The sequence below is a fragment of the Pteropus medius genome, unplaced genomic scaffold (genome assembly GCF_902729225.1).
Source record: "Pteropus medius unplaced genomic scaffold, Ma_sr-lr_union100, whole genome shotgun sequence".
NCBI lineage: Eukaryota > Metazoa > Chordata > Mammalia > Chiroptera > Pteropodidae > Pteropus > Pteropus medius.
The window spans coordinates 8,264,708-8,287,754 of NW_024344371.1; the positions used below are offsets into that span (position 1 = coordinate 8,264,708).

Here is a 23,047-nt window from a genome sequence, read left to right on the forward strand (position 1 = left end):
GATATAATCCATTTTATTTTTTAAAAAGCTCAAATATATTTCTGTAGTCTCAAATTAAATCCTTGAAATTTAGTAGATGCTTATTTATATTTTAAAAAGGGGAAGGTCTTAGCACCTATATACATAAAGCAATTGTCGACTGACATAAAAGAGATCAACAGTAATACACTCATAGTATGGGACTATGACACCCCATTGACACCAATGGACACATCTTCCAGACAGAAAATCAACAAGGAAACAATGGCCCTAAAACACATCCCAGACCAGATGGATTTAATAGATATTTTCAGAGCATTTCACCCCAAAGCAGCAAAATATACATTCTTTTCAAGTGCACATGGAACATTTTCCAGGCTAGACCACATATTAGGACACAAAACAAGTCTCAGTAAATTTAAGAAGATTGAAATCATATCAGCTATCCTTCAATCACAATTGTAGGAAACTAGAAATCAACTACAAGAAAAAAACTGGAAAATAAACAAACACGTGGAGGCTAAATAATATGCTACTAAACAATGAATGGGTTAGCAATATCAAGGAAGAAATCAAAAGATACCTAGAGACAAACGAAAATGAAAATGACTCAAAATCTATGAGACACATCAAAAGCAGTCCTGAGAGGGAATTCACAGGCCTACCTCAAGAAACAAGAAAAAGCTCAAATGCACAATCTAACCTTACACTTAAAAGAACTATAAAAAGAACAGCAAATGAAGCCCAATGTGAGTAGAAGGAAGGAAATAATAAAGATTAGAGCAGAAATAAATGAAATAGTCTAGAAAAACAATAGAAAAGGTTAATGAAACCAAGAGCTAGTTCTTTAAAAGGATAAACAAAATTGATAAACCCTTAACCTGACTCATCAAGGAAAAAAGAGAGAGAACTCAAATAAAATCAGAAATGAAAGAGAAATAACTATAGACTCCACAGAAATACAAAGGATCATAAAAAAAATACTATGAACAATTATACACCAACAAATTGGACAATCTGGAAGAAATGGATACATTCCTAGAAATGTACAATCTCCTAAAATGAGTCAAGAAGAAACAGAAAATCTGAACCAACCAATTACCACCAAGGAAATCAAAGCAGTAATCAAAAACCTTCCCCCAAAACAGAAAATCTGAACCAGATGGCTTCATAGGCGAATTTTATCAAACGTTCAAAGAAGAATTAACACCTATTCTCAAACTATTCCAGAAAATTCAAGAAGAAGGAAGGCTCCCTAACTCCTTTATCGAGACCACCATACCTTGATTCCAAAACCAGACAAAGACATTACAAAGAAAGAAAACTATAGGCTGATATCTCTTGTGAACATTGATGCAAAAATCCTGAACAAAATATTAGTGAACCGAATACAGCAATACATTAGAAATATCATACACCCCGATCGAATTAGATTTATTCCTGGGATGCAAGGTTGATACAATATCCACAAATCAATGTGATGCACCACATTAACAAATAGAAAGATACAAATTATACGATTGTATTAGTACATGCAGAAAAAGTGTTCAACAAAATCTAGCATCCATTTATGATAAAAACTCTCAACAAATAGAGGGAACATACCTCAACATAATAAAGACCATATACAACAAACCTACAGCTAACATCATACTCAATGGGGAAAGCCTAAAATTGTTTTTCTTCAGATCAGGAACAAGACAAGGATGTCCACTTTCACCACTCCTGTTCAACATTGTATTGGAAGTCAGCCACAACAATAAGACAAGAAAGAGAAACAAAAGGTATCTGAATTGGAAAGAAGTACAACTCTTGTTATTTGCAGATGACATGATACTGTATATAGAGAACCCTAAAGATTCCACCAAAAAATGGTTGAACTGATCAATGAATTCAGTAAAGTAGCCAGATACAAAATTAATATTCAGAAGTCGGTGGCATTTTTATACACCAATAATGAACTTTCAGAAAGAGAAATTAAGAAAACAATCCCATTTACAATTGCATTAAAAACAACAAAATATCTAAGAATCAAATTAACCAAGGAGGTAAAAGACCTGTTCTCAGAAAATTATAAGTCATTGAAAAAAAGAAATTGAAGAAGATAGAAATAAATGGAAGTACATACTGTGCTCGTGGGTAGGAAGAATCAACATCATTAAAAGGCCATACTACCCAAAGCAATCTATAGATTCAATGCAATTCCTGTCAAAATACCAATGGCATTTTTCAGAGAACTAGAACAAAAAATCCCCAAATTTATATGGAACCATAAAAGATCCCAAATAGCTATGGCAATCTTAAGAAAGAAGAACAAAGTTGGTGGTATATCAAAGTATACTATAAGGCTACAGTAATGAAAACAGCATTGTACTGGAATAAAACAGATACATTGATCAATGGAACAGAATAGAGAGCCTAGAGGTAAATCCACATCTATACACTCATTTAATATATGACAAAGGGGGCAATAATATACAATAGGGTAAAGACAGTTTCTTCAATAAATAGTATTGGGAAAATTGCACATGTTCATGCAAAAAAATGAAACTGAACCACCTTCTTATACCATATACAAGAATAGACTCAAAATGAATTAAAGACTAAATTCAAGACCTGAAACCATAAAACTTTTAGAAGAAAACATAGGCAGTAATCTCTCTGATATTGCTACTAGTAATTTATTTTCAGATATATCTCTTCAGGCAAGGGAAACAAGAGAAAAAATAAATGTGACTACATCAAACTAAAAAGTTTTCTCACAGCAAAGGAAACCATCAACAAAACAAAAAGACAACCTACTGAATGGGAGAAGATATTCGCTTTCGATACATCTGATAAGGGGTTAATATCTAAAATATATAAAGAACTCATACAACTCAACAACAATAAGAACAAAACAATCCAATTAAAAAAATGGACAGAAGACCTAAACAGATATTTCTCCAAAGAGGAAAAACAGATGGCCAATAGACATATGAAAAAATGCTCAAGGTCACTAATCAGACACATGCAAATTAAAACCACCATGAGATGTCACCTGACACCTGTCAGAAGGGCTATCATCAATAAATCAAAGAACAAGAAGTGCTGGTGAGAATGTAGAGAAAAAGGAATCCTCATACACTGTTGGAGGGGTTGCAAACTGGTACAGCCAGTATTGAAAACAGTTGGAGGTTCCTAAAAACGTTAAAAATAGATCTACCTTTTGACCCAGTGATTGCACTTCTGGTTATTTATCCAAAGAAAACCAAAATAATAATTCATAAAGATCTATGCATCCTTATGTTCATGTTAGCACTATTTACAGTAGCCAAGATATCGAAGCAACCTAAATGCCCATCTACAGACAATTGGATAAAGAAGTTATGGTTCATATATACAATAGAATATTACTCAACCATAAAAAAATGAAATTCTACCATTCGCAACAACACGGATGGACCTAGAGGTTATTATGTTGAGTGAAATAAGTCAGACAGAGAAAGAGAAATACGTGATTTTACTTATATGTGGAATCTATGGAACAAAAAGAAACTAATTGAAAACAGACTCAAATATAGAGGACAGTCTTGTGATGGCCAGAGGGGAAGAGGTGGTGGGGCTGGGAGAAAGCAAAGAAGGATTAAAGTACAAATTAGTAGTTGATAGAGGGTCACGGGGATGGGGAGCGCTGCATAGGGAATGCAGTCAGCAGTAATGTAATGGCTAGGTGTAGAGCCAGAGGGAAGACAGAGTAATCAGGGGTATCATTTCATAAACTATATAAGTGTCTAACCAATGTACTGTATACTTGAAACTAATAATAAAATAAAATAAAATGCTAAAAAAAAGGGGAGGGGGAGGTTTTATAAATAGCAGTGCCTGTAGCAACTAAAGATAACTCAGAAAACAAAGCGTATCTGAAGTTATGTAGCCTGAGTAATAAGGTAAGTCAAAAGTAAACCCATCTCATAAGTAGCAAAAGAAAAATTTAGGAAAGCTAACTTAAGTGACAGTTTTCTTCCATCCTTTTATTTATCCAAAATTTGTATTTGAATGTATGATAAGAATTGGAATAATTTGATCTTTCTTTTGTTGGCTGAGTATATTCCTTCTCATGAGTGTTTATGGAAAGAAATTTTGTATTAGTTGGAAAGTTGAATTTAGACCTCTCAACCTTTACGGGCTTGTGATTGAATCTCCTCCTTGCTCCCCACCTCAGTGGCGATCGCCTCAAAAACTCTTTCAAAATGCATCTACTTGGTAAATTATGACATTTTATAAAGATATAACATGTTAATTCCTAGGTAAGCTAGAAAGAAGTATTTTAGGATGGCAGTCAGAGTAGATTACAGTTCAGTGCAAATTTACATCTAAGGTCTTTGCAAAATTCAGCTAAATTTCCAAAGGAAATATGATCATTTTATAAAATAAATTGTTAAATGTACCAAGTAGCTTTTAGCTATCTTGTTTTTATATTAAGCACTTGCCTCTTTTTTTAAAAAAAAAGGAAAGAAAGAAAGAAAAGAAGCCTATTTGGTCATTTTGGTGTTTTGTATAAAAAATGCCTTTTATTTACTTTTTTCTGTGAGCAAATCCCTCACAAATATTTTCCAATTTACACGAACAGATCATAGTCACACTTTTTTTCAAGTAGTTGGAAGGAACCTTAGTGATCATCTAATCTAAAACGCTTTATTTTACAGATGAGAAAACTGAGGTCTAGAGAGGTTAATTGGCTGACCCATGGTATATAGCTAATTAGTGACAATTTAGATATAACAATTGTAATTTAGATATGACAGTTTCCTATACTAAAATTTCTCTAAATGAATAGCTATCTGGATTCTTGTCTGTACCCAGCTAGATTCATAGTCTTGATTTTTGCCAAACTCCCCTTTACACTGCTATTTTTTAAATCATAGTAATTAATGTTTGAATCAGAATTTAAAATCCAAAAACTACATTATAATAGCTTATACTTAAAATATAACTTCATATGGAGCTACAGTTTCTCTCAGTTTTCTCTTTGATATGATTTAGATCTTTAAATTTTTAGGATAAAATATACTGAGGCAGTTTCAAAAATATCATGTTCAAAAGCTGAAAGTATTTTGAAAAATCTTTAAAGTATTTTTTGTGCTTAGTCTTTATAGGCTATTTACTTTGATTTAAATAATCACTGTACATACTTTTCTTGTGCAGATGGTTGATAGAATGACACTTATTGATTTGAAACAACCAGAATTTAATGGTTGATTATTGAAAGTTAAAATATTCTCTAACATCACAAAGTGAATAAATTTACAGCCAACATTTCCATGGTTACTAGGACCCTTGCTTTATAATATAAGACTCTTCAAGGATCATGTATAGAAAGTATACTGTATCATAACATAAAAAAAAATCTGAAATAAAAGAAACATCACTATAATTAACCAGAAAAGAAAAAAATTAAAAGAAATGAATGATTCTATTTCTTACTTAAATTTTCTAAGCAAATAGTTTTCTGTTAGTCTATAGATTCTATTTTATATAGTAGTCCCCCCTTATCTGTGAGGATATGTTCCAGACTCCCCAATGGATGCCTGAAACCACAGATAGTACTGAACCCTATGTATACCATGTTTTTCCTATATATACATACTTAAAGTTTAATAAAGTTTAATTTATAAATAAGGAACAGTAAGAGATTAATAACAATAATAATAAAATAGGATAATTATAAAAGTATACTGTAATAAAAGTTATATGTATGTGATCTGTCTCTCTCAGAGCAGTAGTGTCACTCAGTTTTATAACGTCCCCGAGAACCATCAAAAGCACTGGACAATGACTATGGATTTTCTCCATGGGGCTCCGTGCAGCTTCTGTGGCAGCTCTAATCCTGCCCCTTTAGGATCTTGAATCCTTCCCAATACAATATTATTTCTAAGGGTTTTTAAAAGAGAGTATTATAGTTTTATAGTTTTTCTTATTAAAGAGAATACTACACATCTTAATATATTTTATAAACTGTCTCAAATTAGATTAATAAAGTTACTACAACTATAAAAAAAATCTGAAGTTTCAGTCTTTAGGTGACTAGGGAAAGTTTTTATTTTTAAATTTCTTTTAGTAATTTTTTAAAAATAAAAATATCTTGATTCTCAGACAGGTTTGTAGTATTTTAGGTATTTTTGGTAACAGTTCTGTCCTTCATCAATATCTACTTTCTGGGTTATGAACATCTGTACATATAAGCAAAACAGTTGGCCTAAAGCAGGATTCTATCCCATAATACCTTAAATATTGTTACTTTGTGGTAGGATCATTATTTTTTTATGGTAAAGTTTTACTGTTTGTGGGTTAACATGAGCATCTGTGGGCTGGCCTGGGAATTGTCTAATCTTTTAAATATTATTTCAAAAAGTAGGTACAGAGTTACCAAAGATGGACTGAACCGTGTATCAACTTTTGGAAAAGTTCTTTGTGAATTGATGCTGTTTCCAGGTTGTCAGGGCCAGTCCGCTCTATATCTCTGCTAGAACAACTAAGGAAATTAGAGATGATGATAAACAGAAAGATACAGAATAAAGTTTATCTTGTTTTCTCTCTCAAAACATTACTGCTTTCACTTGGTTTGGTAGTGACTTTGAAGGAGTTTATTCAAGTGGTCTGCCCCACCCCCCATCCCTTTTCCTATAGAAAAGAAGACATTTGAAAATGGATTAGAGAACTTTATCATCTGAAAAAAAAAATGAAAATATTAGGGAAGAACATATACATCGTTGTTATAACTTAAATGATGTGTACTCATTTTATAACTGGGTCAAGCTCTTATCAAAACAATTTCAAGGATAAGTTTAATACATTTTGTCGTATCGTTTATTTCTACAAGTCAGTAAGTCATTAGTCAAGTAGAAATATTTTTGTTATTCAGATTTTTACTGTGGTATTTATATTTAAATAATTTCACCTTTGTAGCCATTTTCTTCTTGCAATGAAAGTAAAATTTTGCATGATTTTATATAATCCACTGAGCAGAGCAAAAACTATGATTCTGACTTAAAGAAAAATGCTTTATGTTCTGTGTTAGATTTATATTCTATATAAAAGGTGTCTCATATGGCAAAAATTTTAATTTTAGTAGTATAATAAAATTGTAAGGGGCAACTTGACTCAGTGGATATTGATTAGGCATTATGGAGGGGACTGGATGTGGAGAGGGAGTCCAGAGATGCTTAAAGCTTGAAAACCCATTCAAATCCTGGAAGTTAGTTGAATCAAAAATCTTAGAAGCTTGGTAATCTTACTGACAAATTTGTCCGTGGGTCTTAGACAAGTTCATCTGCATCTGCTATGCCAGTAGTGCCATGGTTTCATGTCTGGGATTCTGAGCGAAGCACAAGTACTGATCTGTTTGCTCTTAGTTCAGGACTGTGCCTAACTGGAGTTGGAGAACCAAGAAGTCAAGGACAGATGGCAGAAATTAGGTATAGGATAGAAGTAGCAACAAATATATGGCCAGAATCAGACACAAGGACACTACTTTGAGAACTACTAATTATGAGTCAAGTAGGCATAAGAATCAAAACCCACTATTCAGTCAGTAATTAAGAGCAGACAGGAAGGAAAGAGGCAATGTCTGGCCCAGCCCAACTACTTTTAAGAATTTCCCTTATCACTTAGGAAATATTCCTGGCACCATATGAATGGGTTACCTGGATACAGCCCACTTTTAAATGATACATTCTACACTTTGTTCCATTTCTCCTGCTTTATGATTTCTCTATTCTTTAGTTGCACCTTTTTCTTGCCTTTAGATGTTTATTCTTCCTAGCTACTACTTTGACTTTAGCAGGCTGTATGTAGCTCTGCCTCTTTCTCGGCAGTGATTTTCCTCCCTGATTCCCCAGGGCCAAGGGTCCACCCCAATCACATTGATTGGTCTTGCTAGCAGACCCAATTCCTGGGCTGTGGACTGGTACCGGTCTATGGCCTTATAAGAACTGGGCCGCACAGCAGGAGGTGAGCGGCAGGTGAGTGAGCAAAGCTTCCTCCGTATTTGAAGCTGCTCCCCAGCTCTAGCATCACCGCCTCAGCTCCACCTCAGATCATCAGGCATTAGATTCGCATAGGAGCACTGGTCCCTGATGCCAAAGAGGTTGGGGACCACTACTAGATGTTGTGAAGAAAAACAAAGAGAAGGAGAAAGATTGATGTTTGGGGGCGGGGGGGATACTGTTTTAGAAAGGCTGTATCGACTTCCTAGCTATACTTTGAATGTGCCAAGCAGATCCCCATCTTAAGGCCTTTGCACGTGCTATTGTTCCTGCCTGGAATGCTTTCAAACTGCATCACTTAACTTAGGGCTCTGATCACCCTGTCTAAAGTAGCACCTTTGCCATTCCATTTTTTCCCCCTACACTTTAAGTGTTCTTCACCATCTAACTTTGGGAACTGAGGCGATTCAAAGAAATTCTTTGATAAATCCTTTGCTATCTGAACTCTTACTACCTGCTTTTTGAAATTCAGGAATTGAAGAGATTTTAAAAATATTTCTTGTTATATGATCTGGCTATCTGAATCAGGAACCAAATAAATTTGTATAATGAGGGATACTTCTTATTTTCTTCATAGCACTTTTACTGTCCGATCCGTTTGTCTTTCTGTCTGTTCGTTTTCCTCACTAAAATGTTAGTTTCGTGGTGTCTGGGACTTTGTTTTACTCACTGCTCTATCCTTATCACCTGGGACAGTGCCTGGCACCTAGTTGATTCTCAATAAATATGTGTTGAATAAATTGTTAATACATTAATGAATACATTTGACCCAATATCTTCTAAACTTTAATTTTAAAAATATATGATTATATGGAAAAGCCTTGTTTCACATTATTAAGTTTTAAGAAGTAGGATATGAGATTATATACACAGTGTGATTTCTATTTATGTAAAAAAATTATCAAACCTTTGCATGTGTGTTCATTTATTCATTCATTCCTTGAAAGAAAAGTTATTAAGCATCTCCAGTTTGTCCATTCCGTGTTGGGTATTCTAACTGGGCTACAGTTTCATGAGAAGAAGATCATGAAACAACAGTGAATGAATGCCACCCTTCCCCTCACTCACTGCTCTCTGGCTATGTTGATCTTCATTCAGTTTCTCACACTTATACAAGTTATTTCATATTGTGCTTAATATATGTCTCCCTCTATATTATAAATTCTTTGAGGCCATGATACTATTTAATTAGCAGTACCTAGCTCAATGCCTAATATATAGTAGGTACTCAATTAATATTTGTTGAGTGATTGAATGATTAGAAGACATACATAGTAGAAACACCTCAATCCAATCTAATGGAAGTTAGGGGAGGTAAATTTCAAGGTGGAATCTGAAGAATGAGGAGGAATTAGCAAGTGAAGAAGACCAAGCAGAATGTTCTGGAACTTAAGGTCAGACTTTATCCTAACAGCAATAGAAGAGTGTTAAACAAAAAATATGGCACTATCAGACTCCATTTTAGATGGTGTTAGCCTGGATGGGCAATGCTGGAAGAGAGATTGGTTCAGAGGCTTTAGTGACAGATGGTTGTGGCCTCCTCTGAGTTCTTGGCAGGGGTGAAGAGAGAAGTAGATGTATTTGAGAGATCTTTAGAAGGTAGAATAAGTGACTTGGATAGTGAGGGAAAGGGAAGAGTTGAGTATGATTCCAGGCTTCCCCCTTTGGAAACTGAGAGGAACCTAAGGCCATTCACTGAGACTGAGGACTCAGCAGGAAAACCATCTGAGGAGAAAAGAGCCGGTGGTACCCTTGGAACCTGTCTAAATTGAGGCTGAACATTGAGGACTTGGTTATATAGCTGAATTTTTAGATATAGATGCTAAGAATAATACCTGGAAAGAATCAAAGTGTTATAGTATTGGAACTCTAGTTACATCTCTAAATTTTTCTTCTTATTAATTTTTGGTTTGTTAGTGTGTTTTATAAAGGAAAAATAATAAACATTTTCTATTAGGATCTTCCATAAGAAATGCTGTACCAAAACAAACAAACAAACAAAAAAAACCTCCAAAAACCCAAAGGACAAAGGGCCATCATTTAGAAATTTAACCTTATTCAGAGACGGTCTCCTAGTCAGGGACTCTCTTATTCATTCATTTATTCCTGTATCATTCCTATATCTATCCTCAGCACAGTCTTTGACATTTAGTAATTTCTCAGGTGGAAGCTATTATTTTAGATGTCATTAATATATTTTTGTTTACATCACTATTCACTGCAGTTGTTATACAGTGATTTATTTGTGTCATCTTGATTTTTAGGTAGATTGGGGTCAACTGGATTATTTAGTTGTTGACATGCCACCAGGAACTGGAGATGTACAATTATCAGTCTCACAGAATATTCCCATTTCAGGTAAATCTCGAAGTTTAATGTAATTTGTGCTGTCTTTGATGTTTTGCTGTTGCCATACAGAAAACCAAACTTATGACAGGCAAACATTTTTATGTTTTAACAAGCATAATCATTTCTAAATTTTTCTTAGAGATCAGATTCATAAATTGAAATTTTAAAAATATGTTTACAGAGTGAATATGTTTACAAAAACCCTAAAGACATTTTCAAAGATGGTGATATAAATCTGTGTTCTAGAAAAGCAATAGTGCTTAAGTATTATTTAGGTAGAATGTGGCTATCTGTTTCACAGCTGTCCAGCATTTATAGCATAGTGCTTGCTACATGGTAGTCACTAAGAAAATATTTATTGAGTAAATGCCACAGAATAAGAGTAAATATTAGAAAATTTTGTTTTTTTTGGAAAAACACAACTATGGGAAAATTTTATATTCTGCTGATTATTTAATCTTAAAGCTAAGAGAGCAGTAAACATTTTAGCTTACTTTGAATACATGGTACTACAATATGGTAATGGATATATTTTTCTATGATATGCAGTTTGAATAGTAGTTAGCTTTTATGTTGAATCTGTTTCTAAATATTTTCCTAGATTCTACTGAAGTAGAGATAACTCTTTCTTATATATAAGGACTCTTTGGAAAAATAATGGAATTTTAAATGTCTTTGCAAATCAGTATTGTTGGTAATAAATAACCAAGAGATATCACTGACATTTTATCATCAGAAGGTTTAGTATCTAGGTTTTTGATAAGATATATACATCGTTTGGATATAGCATCCATTATATAATGATGCATAATATAGCATCATTAATATGAGACTTTTTTTTTTAGTGAGGCAAGCTACAATAATGAGATGGGTGTATAGTGAAGTCACATAGGAAAACAATTCCTCCTTTTTGTAATCAGCATACTACATAGCCTGCTTTTTCTTTTTTTAAGTAGTTTTGGGACTTTTATATTTCTCAATCTTAGGACTACTCACTGAATATTTATTGAATAAAATGTGTTCCAGCTACCTTGAAATGCCTATTGCTGATAACTGAAAAGCATACATTATTCATGTGGATAATACATTGATAGACTTCGGGTAAATTATAATTTATTCCTTGAGATTGACTTGTTACCTTGAAAAAGTTTAATTTGCTTCACACAGGTAAACTGATGGTCCTAAGCAATTTACCTTTGTTTACTCAGTTAACAGCTCCTCTGTTTGGACAGGATTTATGATTGTATCACCCTGTTTTAATTTGTGCTTATACTCTAAAACCAACAGTGTGTACACTGGGGTTACGATATGCTTCTCCTTGGAGAATTTCTTTCTTATATCCTAAAGTTTAACCAGTGTATTTCTTATTCCTTTTCTTTGATGGAAAGTCTGCCATGTAATAGGTGATTAATATTATATGAGAATAGAAAGCAGTATTTTTTTATTGCAGTAAAATATACATTAACAGTTCAATAGCATTAAGTACATTCACATTGTTTTGTGGCCATCACCACCATCCATCTCCTGAGCTTTCTCATCTTCTCAAACTGAAACTCTACATATTAAACAGTAATTCTCAATTCCCTCCTCTTTCTAGTCCCTGGTAACCACCATTCTCCTTTCAGAAACAGTATAAAGATGAAGGAATGAGAGATGAGGAACACATTATTTAAAAGATTGTATTAAACAAAAACCTAACATTGATTTTATGATATATTAATAAAATCAACAAATATTCATATAAAGGTAGGTGCTAAGCACTGTAGAGGGTCCAAGGTCATTAAATCACAAGTTCCAGGGACTCTTTGAGTCTCAGACCTTTTTTGAGAATTGGACGAATATGTAGATTCTCTCTAGGAAAATGTATTTGTACCTACAGAAACACGATTTTTATGGATAATTTTAGGGGGCTCACAGTCTTCAGGTTAAAAGCTCAGCTCTTGAAGATAAATTAGAGAGAAGGGCAGGGGGAGAGAGTGGCTGGTAAGAAAAGAATATGGATAGCTATAATGCAGAGTATGAGAAGTGCTATATGAGAGATAATAATCCCCATGAGATGGGGGATCAGGGAAGAAGAGATCATGGGTTGGAGGGGAATTGTAAAACATGTCACGGAGAGGAGCCTTAAAGAATAAATATGAAACATTCAAAATAGTACCATACCTGGTTTGCTTTGCTTTATCTCGGCCTAAGGGGAAGAAACCTGAAAATGAAACTTCTAGTGTTCTATAATTCTATTTATATTAACTTATATTTCACTTCCCATGTCTGATCCATTAAAAAAAAATAGGGCCAAGTACTAAAGATGGTTTATATTTCACTTCCCATGTCTAATCCATTAAAAAAAAGAGGGCCAAGTACTAAAGATGGTTTAGTTATTTCCGGGCTATAGAAATGAAATTGTTTATCAGATATTTTCTAAATTTTCTATAATGAACGTGTCTATTTTTATAATTAAAACAAATGAATTCTTTAAGGACATTCGATGTTCGCCTGTTATTAATAAAATGCCATTTAATGATAGTCTTCCATATATTTGTTTTTATATTTAACTATCATAGGTGTTATATTATTCCTATTTTCTTAAATTTTTGAAGGGTTAAATAACTTTCCCAAGGTCACACAGATACAGTGGGTTATAGCTGAGGTTCATATACATTCAAATTAAATTTAAAGCTCATGCTCTTAACCTCTATATCAAACTACTCTCATATAAAACCCAACAATGTTTGACTCAGTGATTTTCTGAGTTCAGTTTTAGTCCCTTCAAACCCATTTAAGTTGAAATTTTTCTAATCTAGGTAATCTCAAATAAAAACAAATTTGTTTATGAATATGGCTAAACCTGTGTACCCCTACATGATGGGTATCCAACCAGTGGTCTCTATTGGTATTTATGGTACTGGTTTTTTGTTTTGTTTTGTTTTGTTTTGTTTTGTTTCTGACTCTTGAGAAATTGCTTTGGGCTTCTTTAACTCTTACATTCCAGGGATGGTCTGGAGGCAGTCTAGAAGTGGCCTCCTTTGGCTTTTAGGAGTAGAGAGAGCCTCAAGTGATTCTTGGAAAGACCAATATTATCTTTGGGCTGATCATCCTGGTCTTGGACAATTGGCTAGTTTCCAGGCACACTGGCTCTCAGGATAGAATTGCAGCTATTGGTGTTAGTACACTCATACTGTGGGTTATTAGGTCAATATTAAAATTAATGGCAATAGAAAGACTAGATTTTCTACAGTGAACATATATTAATTTATCGTGAAAAATGAAAGTATCCTATCTAAAATGATGTGAGAATGTGGTGAAGGGAAGTGCCTGTGATTTTGTGTGTGTATGTGTGTGTGTGTGTGTGTGTGTGTGTTAAAGGTTTAGTTCCCAAGGTTTGGTTTTACTCAGGTCAATGTCATTTCAGAGCTAATATATATGGAAATACCAAAATTGAGCCAGCTTCCAGGACTTAGAGGGAAGGACATCAGAGTTGCTGGACTGACTGGTTTGACTCATGGCTTTCATTAATTAAATAATCTGGAACAGCCTGTCAGAATTATATCTGCCTTTCTAGGCTTAACTGAATTATCTGCTCTCTAATTATGAACCTAATTTCCTTTTCTTCTTATCATGGACTTTAGAACTCTTCTTGATATTCTGTGTTGTACCTTTTCTTATGTCTCGTGTACCATAAACCATGTATGATATTTAGACTCCCATTTGAGTCCCCCTGATTTGACTTACCTATCCTTCCCACTAAACTCTTTTACATAATCTGGGATCCCTTCCAAAAAACCTTATGTACTCACTGCCCCCTCTCTCTTCCCTTTACATACATATAATGTATGTAAATGAATTGTGTCTTTACATATAGCTGGCTCTTGCCTAGAATGTCTTTCCTCTGCAATCAGCGGGTGCCTAAATCCTGCATTCCCTTTATTTCAAATGTTTATTCTTTGTCATCTTCCCTAGACTCCCAGTGAGAAATCATTTCTCCTTCCTTGAAATTCACATAGCATTTTATTTGGACCTTCTCATGTTCTCAGTTCAAAACCTGTATAACTGTGTTATCATTTGGTACCAGACTGTTACTCCCTGGGGGGCTAAGTCTCTGTTTTATTCATTTTTGTATTTCTCACAGTGCCATACTCAGTGACTTCCCATAACTACTCAGGAAATGTTGAATCAGTGAATGGGCGTTTTATCTGTGTGTCTGTATGATTTTCCCAACTAGGCTTTAAGCTGCTTGAATGCAAGAATTTTCTCCTATTTATGATAATATTTCTTAGAGTACCTTGGGCCATGGTTTATGCAGTTAATATTGATTGAATAAATGACAAAGCTAGTTGACTGGTTATCACTGTTTATGTGAACAGATTTGTGCCCCCTTATCTTTCTTATCATCCTGCTAACTCATTCCTGTGATCTCTTTGACCCCGACTGCTTTTACTAGGTGTTTTTTCTATGTATAAGTTAAAGAAAACATTTATTAAAAACATACATTTTATTTCACTCTCCCTTTGAAAGAATAATATATTTCATTTTAGATTTATTTATACTATTCTTTTGCCTGTACCATATGTAATATCTTTGTGGTCATTTGATACCTTTTAGTATTAACTTTGTTTTGGTGTCTGAGATATGCATGTGGGCACTGCTATTTGGTTTCATGCAGGCTCCGTATTAAATTATTAGTGAGAATCACTACTAACATTACTCCATTGTAAGATAATAATAAGAAATTCTCTTATTTACTTGCAGGGGTGTTTAGTCCGCTACTAATTACCTCTCTGACTCTTTATCCTTTCCTGTGGAACACCTGCCTATCCCACAGACTTAAACGGATCAAATGAAATAATGAATTTAAAAGCTCCATCTAAATGTATGATGTTTTTTAGAAACTACTTGAACATTTTAAAATAGCTTTTTGGGGGGGATGGGGGGCTGTGGTGAAATGTTGTGAATTAGAAAGAACTTTTATATCAACGTAGCATTTCTCCAAGCCATGTTGAGAATGATACTAAATGTTTTATGCTTAGAAAGAGACATTCTTTTGGAAAATTCATGGAGGCAGATCTGTACCCACAACAAGATCCTCTTTTTGAATGCTAATTAACGACTCTTTATATGTGTTCCATTTTGTTCCAAGGGATAGATGACAGGTTCATTATAAGAAAAAACTTCAAAGAAAAAAAATTATCCTCTTATTTGTGTTAAAAGTGTTGGGTAGCAACAATAGTGATAAAATGTGTTGACAGCAATATTATTGGCTAATGATTTAAATTTGAGCTTACATGGCCTACTGAATCATTGCATACTACAAATACCTAATAGTTGTAGTAATTGCTAGAGGGAAGGAGACAGGATAAAGAATAGGAAATAACCAATTACAGTCTTTGGATTTGCTCTTGTCTTGTTGAACTTGCCAAGGGGAAAAGGCAGAGTTGTTAATGCTGGTTTTGTTTTATTGTTTTTCTTAACTACTTTTTTTTTTTTTTGATACAGTGTGCTGGTGTTTTGCTTGTTGTTTGTTTAGCTTGTAAATTAGATGCTGCCAGGTACTGAATTGGGTAGATTCCAGAGTTGACTTCTGAGTTTTGTTTTTTTTTTAACGATTGCAGTGATGAACTCTTAGATATTATTGAACATTTAAGTGTTCTCCTGTAATAGAAGAGGATTAATATTTCTGAGGAACATTATAAGTCCCTTAAAATTTTTGAAAATGTATGCACTATGCTAGTATTTGAATTCTAATAGATGTTACCTAAAATATTTTTTTCTTCCTTTGCTTCATCTGAGGTCCTCTGTATGACTATCTGAAGAGTAACTTAATTTGATTTTAACTCTTGGAACTAATTAAGTAAAGAGTTTATTTCTTTTGGGGGAGACTAGAGGATTTTAGGAAGTTATATTAAGGTGCTGTATTAGGTTACTGGCAGGAAACAAATGACATACTTTAAAAAGAATTAACAGAACAGAGTTTAATGAAGAGACTAGTTACAGAGGTGTGGGCAGCATTAGGGGAACCAAAAAGAGATGGCGAAGTACCCAGAGACTAATGATGGGGCAAAGCAGTGCATTTCAGCGACTGCTGGGCCATGGAAGAGGGGCTTGTCTTTTCTGTGGCCTCAGAGGAATATAGCTAAGGCCACAACTCCTGAGAGGCAGGGAGGAGCAGTGTGTGAGGTAGATAATAATACTCCAACCTTTTTCCCCTCCCACAGTCTCATATCCTGCTGATACCTCCTAGTGGCAGATGCCTCTTGGTACACAGAGGGTAAGGAAACTCAGGTGATACTGTCCACAGAGGTCAGCTGCCCAGGCACTGATCAGGTCAGAGAGGGGTGGAGAATGAAGCAGAGCTTGGGAAGGAAATGAAGTGGAGCGCAGTTATTATCTGGAAAATACCCAGAACATCTTCTCTTTTTCGCGGTCATTATGATTGTGAATTAGTGGCTTGCAGTAGATGAAATACAAAGCAAGGATGTCTGTCCTCTAAGTTTGCAAGCTAATAGAGATAGTATAGTCAAATAAGTGAAAATTCATACTATCATAAAGCAAAATTGTACTGTCATCAAATTCATGAACAGAATATTTATATTGTAGATAAGTAGTGAAATAGTATATTTTGGGTAGTGGGGATTAATACATAAAAGGGTTTATTTTGCTAGGACAGACTTATGAAAGAAACATCCCCTTCACTTTATTAGGTAGAGATTGGTGCAGGAATGAAACTTTTGGAAATTACTCATATAACGGAGGGGACAAAGAACTGAGCAGTTGAGAGGGGAGCCATTGTGGTCCCTTCGTTGTTCTCGCTCTTTTTCTTCCAAGGAAGGGCAGAAGTAGCACGGAAAACAGCCAAGAGCCTTAGTATGGATCCTGTTCTGATTTCTTTCTCCTAGAGAGGGAGAAGCTACGGAATATAGCAGAGTAGTCAGCTAGATACTGTGTTAAATATCCATGGTCTCAAGAGAAGCTGCTTTGGCGCGCTGGCATACTGGTATTACGTTATGAGAATGAGGCGATGTCCTTTTTCCTGTCTAGGACCTCTCCTGTTGGACACTCCTGTTGGACCAGAGGCTTTTTTTGCCTCTCATTTACTTAAGTAAGATGGAGTAAGAATTTTACATTAAGCTACCTTAATATTTCAGTCATTATTTAAAGGGAAAGGCATTTATTGCTGTGAAAGACATTGGACCTGTTGCTACAGTTACTGACTGAGCTCCTATTCACTCATCAGAGATTCTTGAGAAAAAGCTGTACAAGTTCATACTAGTATTTTCTCCTCCACCAGTAGTTTGCTTGGCCTAATGCATTCTCTCTTTTATGGTAATGTTTTATAATATGAAAACAGTGGGATTTGGAAGATCAAAAACTTATTGTTGCTATTGTTAGATGAGTGAATGACCACAGGCCATCACTTGATATAGTTTCCTTGATTGTGTGGTATTTATTCTTTCAAAGTAAAAGAAATATAGTAGTTTCACTTAGGTAAACTAAATAAAACATTTTATTTTTTTTTCACACAACTATTTTTTCCTCTTCTTAATTGTTTTCAAATTTAAAAGAGTAATTCTTGAAAGGCATCAATTACTAATCTTCTGGAAAACCATTGAAAACTCAAAGAAAAATACTTGGCTACCTTTGGATTTTGGTGCTGTGTTTCCCCTACATTTTGCAGTTTATAACAACCTCAAACTATGAAACTAGAAACATGCTTGTACCTTAAAGGTGGAAGACTTAAGTTATAGCTTTTCCTAGTATTCAAAGATATTAAATTTCATTTACATTTTCAATTTGCAGAATTGAAATTTAAAGGAGACAGTTAATTTTGGACTTCTTCCAGGTGCACCATCTTTCCATGCAAATGTTGGATAGAGTTATAATTAATGAATATCTGGCAACAATGGCATGATATAGGACAGAATTATCACTTTATTTACCAAATTATAAAACTTTTTTTTAACAAAATAAGTTTGTTTTGTTGTCATACAAATTGTAGCCAGGTTTTAAAGACTAGAGACTGTATTCTAAGGTTTTACCTTTTAGGGCACTCCTGGTACTCAGTCTGAAATGTCATTCCTTGTTAAATTGGGAATCGAATTATAAAATTAAAAATGATACCATTGGTTAATGAACGACAATGTTCTCAATCTAAATTTAAGAAGAAATAAACTTTTTAGAGCCTTTGTATTTGAGTCAACATATGTTATAGATAGAACTTACAGTGTATCAGTTAACAGTTCAAAGAAATGGTCTTAGAATTAACAATTCTGAACTATGACATGGAAAGACCCAAGATTTTAAAGCTTTTCCAAATGATTCTCATATATTCAGTTTTCAGAATCACTATGTCTAGACTAACTTATCTGATATTTGAATTCCTTGATTATCTAGCCTGTATTTAGATGGGAAGCTTCTGAGATAGTTCATTCAGTTTTGTCTTAAGAATTTCTGGGCACTTCTTTCATGATATGCCTGACAGCTAAAATTCCTTAATATCTTAAAGTTCAATGAATGGTTTTAATGGCCAATGAGAGTCAGATTCATATTAAAAACTACTTTTAAACCCATTAAACATTTATATGTAGAAAAAGTACAAGTTCCACAATCTATCATTTAAAAATGTTTGCACTTGGTCATAGATGTTAGAAATTTTATCAGAACCTGAAGTATAGCTCTGAATAATGTCTTCGCATCTTAAGTATGACAATATTTGGAAATGGAGCAGAGTTTTTTCATAAAAAGTCTCAGCTGTTATTTTCTGAAATATACCTGGTTAAATAAAGTTAGGGTAACCAGGGAGTAGCAGTTCTCTTCTCTGGAGTTTATATTAGAGAAAGAATGTGTATAAAAAGGAATGTGCTACATTATTAAACAAATAGCTTTTGGTGGTGGCTCACTGTGAGCATAGGCAGGCTGAGTTATATGTGCATCTGATAGATTTTGAAATGCAAAATATTAAATCTGAGAGTTCAACATGAACAGACGGAAGAACGAAAAAGCTTTCTGAGTTATAGAGACATACATGTATAACGAGTAGGCTCCCCAAGGTGTTTACCAATCAGCATAAAGATGGATTTAAGACTGGAAAGAAGCGAATATTGGTTCTAGCTCAAGCTCTTTAAACTCTATGAAATCCTTACTTGTTCCCAGTGGTTCCTTAGTGAAAGGCAGTCTGGATAGCCCCCATTAATTCATTGTTAACATCAATAAGGCAAGATGATTGGAAGCATATTACCTGTTGACTCCATTATTGAAGAGCCGATCTTTGTCCCTAAACAGCGGGTATGCATCTAGATTCCTTTGACAAACTTAAATTCTTATATTTCTAAAATGCACACACTCTGTCTTACCAGTGGCTTTGAAATACTGTGGTTTCCACTAATTATTGTGTTCTACATTCTTTTCAGTAGTAATTGACATAATTTTCTATAACAAAATTCATTTCCGAAGTAAGTAAAATAATGATCTTTAATAAAACATATACCCTTTGTGACTAGGTCAGTTCTCTATTGGAATAGAGCATGGACTCAGGAGAGAATTATTTATAGTTCCTGTTGAAAGAGTGTCTGTGCGTACATTTGAGGTGAATTTACCATTTTAATAATGCTTTACTTAATCTGATACTAATATCAATGGGCATTCCTTATACAGCAAATAATGTTTATAATTCAGGAAGTTTGGGGTTATAGAGGAGAAAGACAGGGAAGAGCTAAAAATACCAAAGCCAATCTTTTTTATAGTTAATAATTGTATATTTGGTATTATTTATGTTAAGCTAATGGAAGTTGAATGATTTTCTTTTGCTGCAAGTATCTTTAAATTAAAAAAAGGAGAGTCAACAGCACTAAATATTAGAGTACTGTGAACATTAAGACTAGCAGTTAATTTGTTCTTTTAAGTCTTAGTCGACTTTACAGTGATGTGCTCGAACTGTAAGGCATAGAATTGCTTGTGCAGGTATAATTACAAGCGGTTTTTGTTGGACATGTTTATTAGGTTCCAACGTTGAAGTTCTCAGTCAGGCATGGGAATTAGATACAATTTATGCCCTGGAGACTTAGAGTAGCGTAGTCGAATAGTTCCACACTGGTGTAATTATGCTCAGCCTAACATCTGGAATAATCAGTTTTACATGTTTAACTACTCTGAACTCTGACCCAAATCCAGATATGCAGTTATAAATAGATTTTCCTCTTAATAGTCAAGAGAATTAGCAATTAAGACAATACTCTAGATAATTATTTTTTTAGGATGTTTACATATTTGTCAGAATCTGCCAGAAAATTAACCTTTTATAGTAAATCTCAGCTAATAAAAAGACTTTAAAAAGATTACAACTTGGGAAATAGCATTTAAGCAATATTATGTGAAATTTTTAAACTTAGACATTTACCATAGAAAAGAGAAAATTTATCTTGAGATAGGTGTTTTATGATACTGTGCTTTTACTCCCAGAAAATAATTCAATTTATTGCAAACTAAACATTCTCTTTGTTGCTACTGATGTTCCTGATGGTCAGTAGAGGGAGCACAAGTTTTCCAACAAGCCCTCCATCACAAAACTGAAGTGATATCATCAGTGATGACAAGAAGGGGAAAAATCTAGGCTGATTCATATTGGTTCATGTTCCATAAGCCTCGAGGAAAAATTAAAATTAATAGGAAGCCAAGCACCACAAAGATAAAATATATTTGGAGACCATATTTTAAGTTGAGATATATCAATAAGAAAAAAAATGGATATAATTCCTTTAAAATTAAAAAATCTGGGTTGTAATTCACAGACTGATTAATCATTAAACTTAATTTCACTGAAGGTTTTATTTGTTTTTTATTTGACTTTTTTCCTTATCATAAATTCTAAAAGTTACTGAAGGGCTGTCTGGAACGGTTACTTATATGATGTTCTGAAATTTGGTACAACAAAAGAGATTGTAATGATTTATGTGTGTTTTTGTATTCTTTAAGAAAAGCTAGAAATATTTTTTTTCTCAGAACAGTGTCCTAAAGACTGATTGTGTTGTGATTAAGGACTTAGGCTTAGTTAAAAACATATATTTCAGCAAAAAACTAAAAAATAAAAATCTTTTATAAATGTGGCTGGTAGTTACAATGGAGTAGTTTACATGTTTTGTAAGCATTTGATGGGACGTGGAAGATGACTGTTATCTTTGTCAGAAAGTTATTATTAATTGATGTGTGAATGGTGCTATATAGATTACTCTAAAGAAACTCAGATGGCATGGGTGCTTTTTTGTGCTATTCTGTTAGAATTAAGTACTGCAGAGAAAACCAAGTCACTTTAATTCCTCTCTCTAGGATCTTATAGATATCAAAATAATGTCACTGAACGTTTTTATAACACTTCTACATTTTTTTAAATAATGAAACAGCTCTTTAAATAAGACCAATGAAAATAGGTTCATTATTTGGAGGAATTAATTGAGATATATTGAGATTTAGTGAGCTGTTCATGGTTACATCTTACATTAGTATAGTCAACAAAACTGGAACCCAGAGCTCTTAACTCCTAGTTGAAGGAGTTACCAACCAAGAATTCATACAGCAATCTGAAAATACAAGAAAATTGTTTAAATCACCAATCCTTTATTAAGTGCCTATTTTGTGCGATACATTGTGCAATTACTTTTGTTTGATTAAAAAAAAATGAGAAAAATTCTAACTGCCCATGAAACTACATTTTGTAGTGATGATTCGAATAGCAGAGAAATGGTATTTAAAACAATACAGTGCTTATATCATATGAAAGCTAAAGGTACTTTTTAGGACTAATGCCATAGAAAACCCTGTATGTACTAGTATATAGTTAAGAGAATTTGGAGGAAATAGCTAAGGGGGTTTCCTTTACATGTGAAGAGAATGGCTCTGAGATTGAGAGGCCATAAGTATTGGAGGAGGTAGCATTTCACATTCCCTTAAACAGGTTTACTGAGGCACTCAGGTTGAACAGGGGTGGTTTGGGAAAATGTTAAGAGGTAATGCTAAATCATATAATCAGAGAGCTAGTTGAGACCTCAGAGACTCTCTAGTCCTTGCATTAATTTTACAGCTAAGGAAACAGACCTAGAATGCTTCTGAGTTATTTGCCCAAGGATAGTCACACAGCTAGATAGGGACAGAACTGGAATTAGATTCCTTCCAAATGCCTGGATATGACAAAAACAGTGAAATTGATTGGTAATAGAATCCAGAACGTAGAGAATTAGGGAATTATAGTAGATTTGATTATAATTTTTGCAGAGATGTGATTTCCATCAATCTTTAAAAGATGGGAAAGAGAAGTTGGACTAGTTTTTGATTTCTTGGGCGGAATAAATAAAAATAGAAGATATAGTGATCCATGGAACAGTTTGAAAAGTAGGATGAGCTCCTGATGGCAATATGAAAATGATCTTCCCAGCAACTTGTAAGACACTTTGTTAATAAAAATAATAAAGATAACAATGATGCTATTATTAACAACAACAACTACCATTTATTGAATGTTTGCCATGTGTCTAAGCATCATATACATTAGTTCATTTAATTATTTCACCCTGCGACCTAAGTGTTATTATGCCATTTTGTAGTTAAAGAAACTGAATCTTAGATTAAGTTATTAACCTAGTCACACAGGTAGTTGGCTATGGAATAAAAATTTGAATTCTGATTCTGTTTGAATTCCAAAGCTAGTGTTT

At 33.8% G+C, this 23,047-nt stretch overlaps 1 protein-coding gene across 4 annotated transcripts in view; it reads left to right on the forward strand.

Moving 5' to 3' along the window:
• The window catches only part of NUBPL (NUBP iron-sulfur cluster assembly factor, mitochondrial), a 294,710-nt gene that overhangs the window by 100,462 nt on the left and 171,201 nt on the right, over positions 1-23,047 (forward strand). For all 4 annotated transcript variants that reach the window (XR_005654429.1, XM_039870497.1, XM_039870496.1 and 1 more), the window contains exon 7: positions 10,271-10,364. Coding sequence is in view for 3 of the 4 variants with exons in the window: in XM_039870497.1 (XP_039726431.1) it covers positions 10,271-10,364 (94 nt within the window). In the remaining variant the exon portion in view is untranslated. The remainder of the gene's footprint in view (positions 1-10,270; positions 10,365-23,047) is intronic.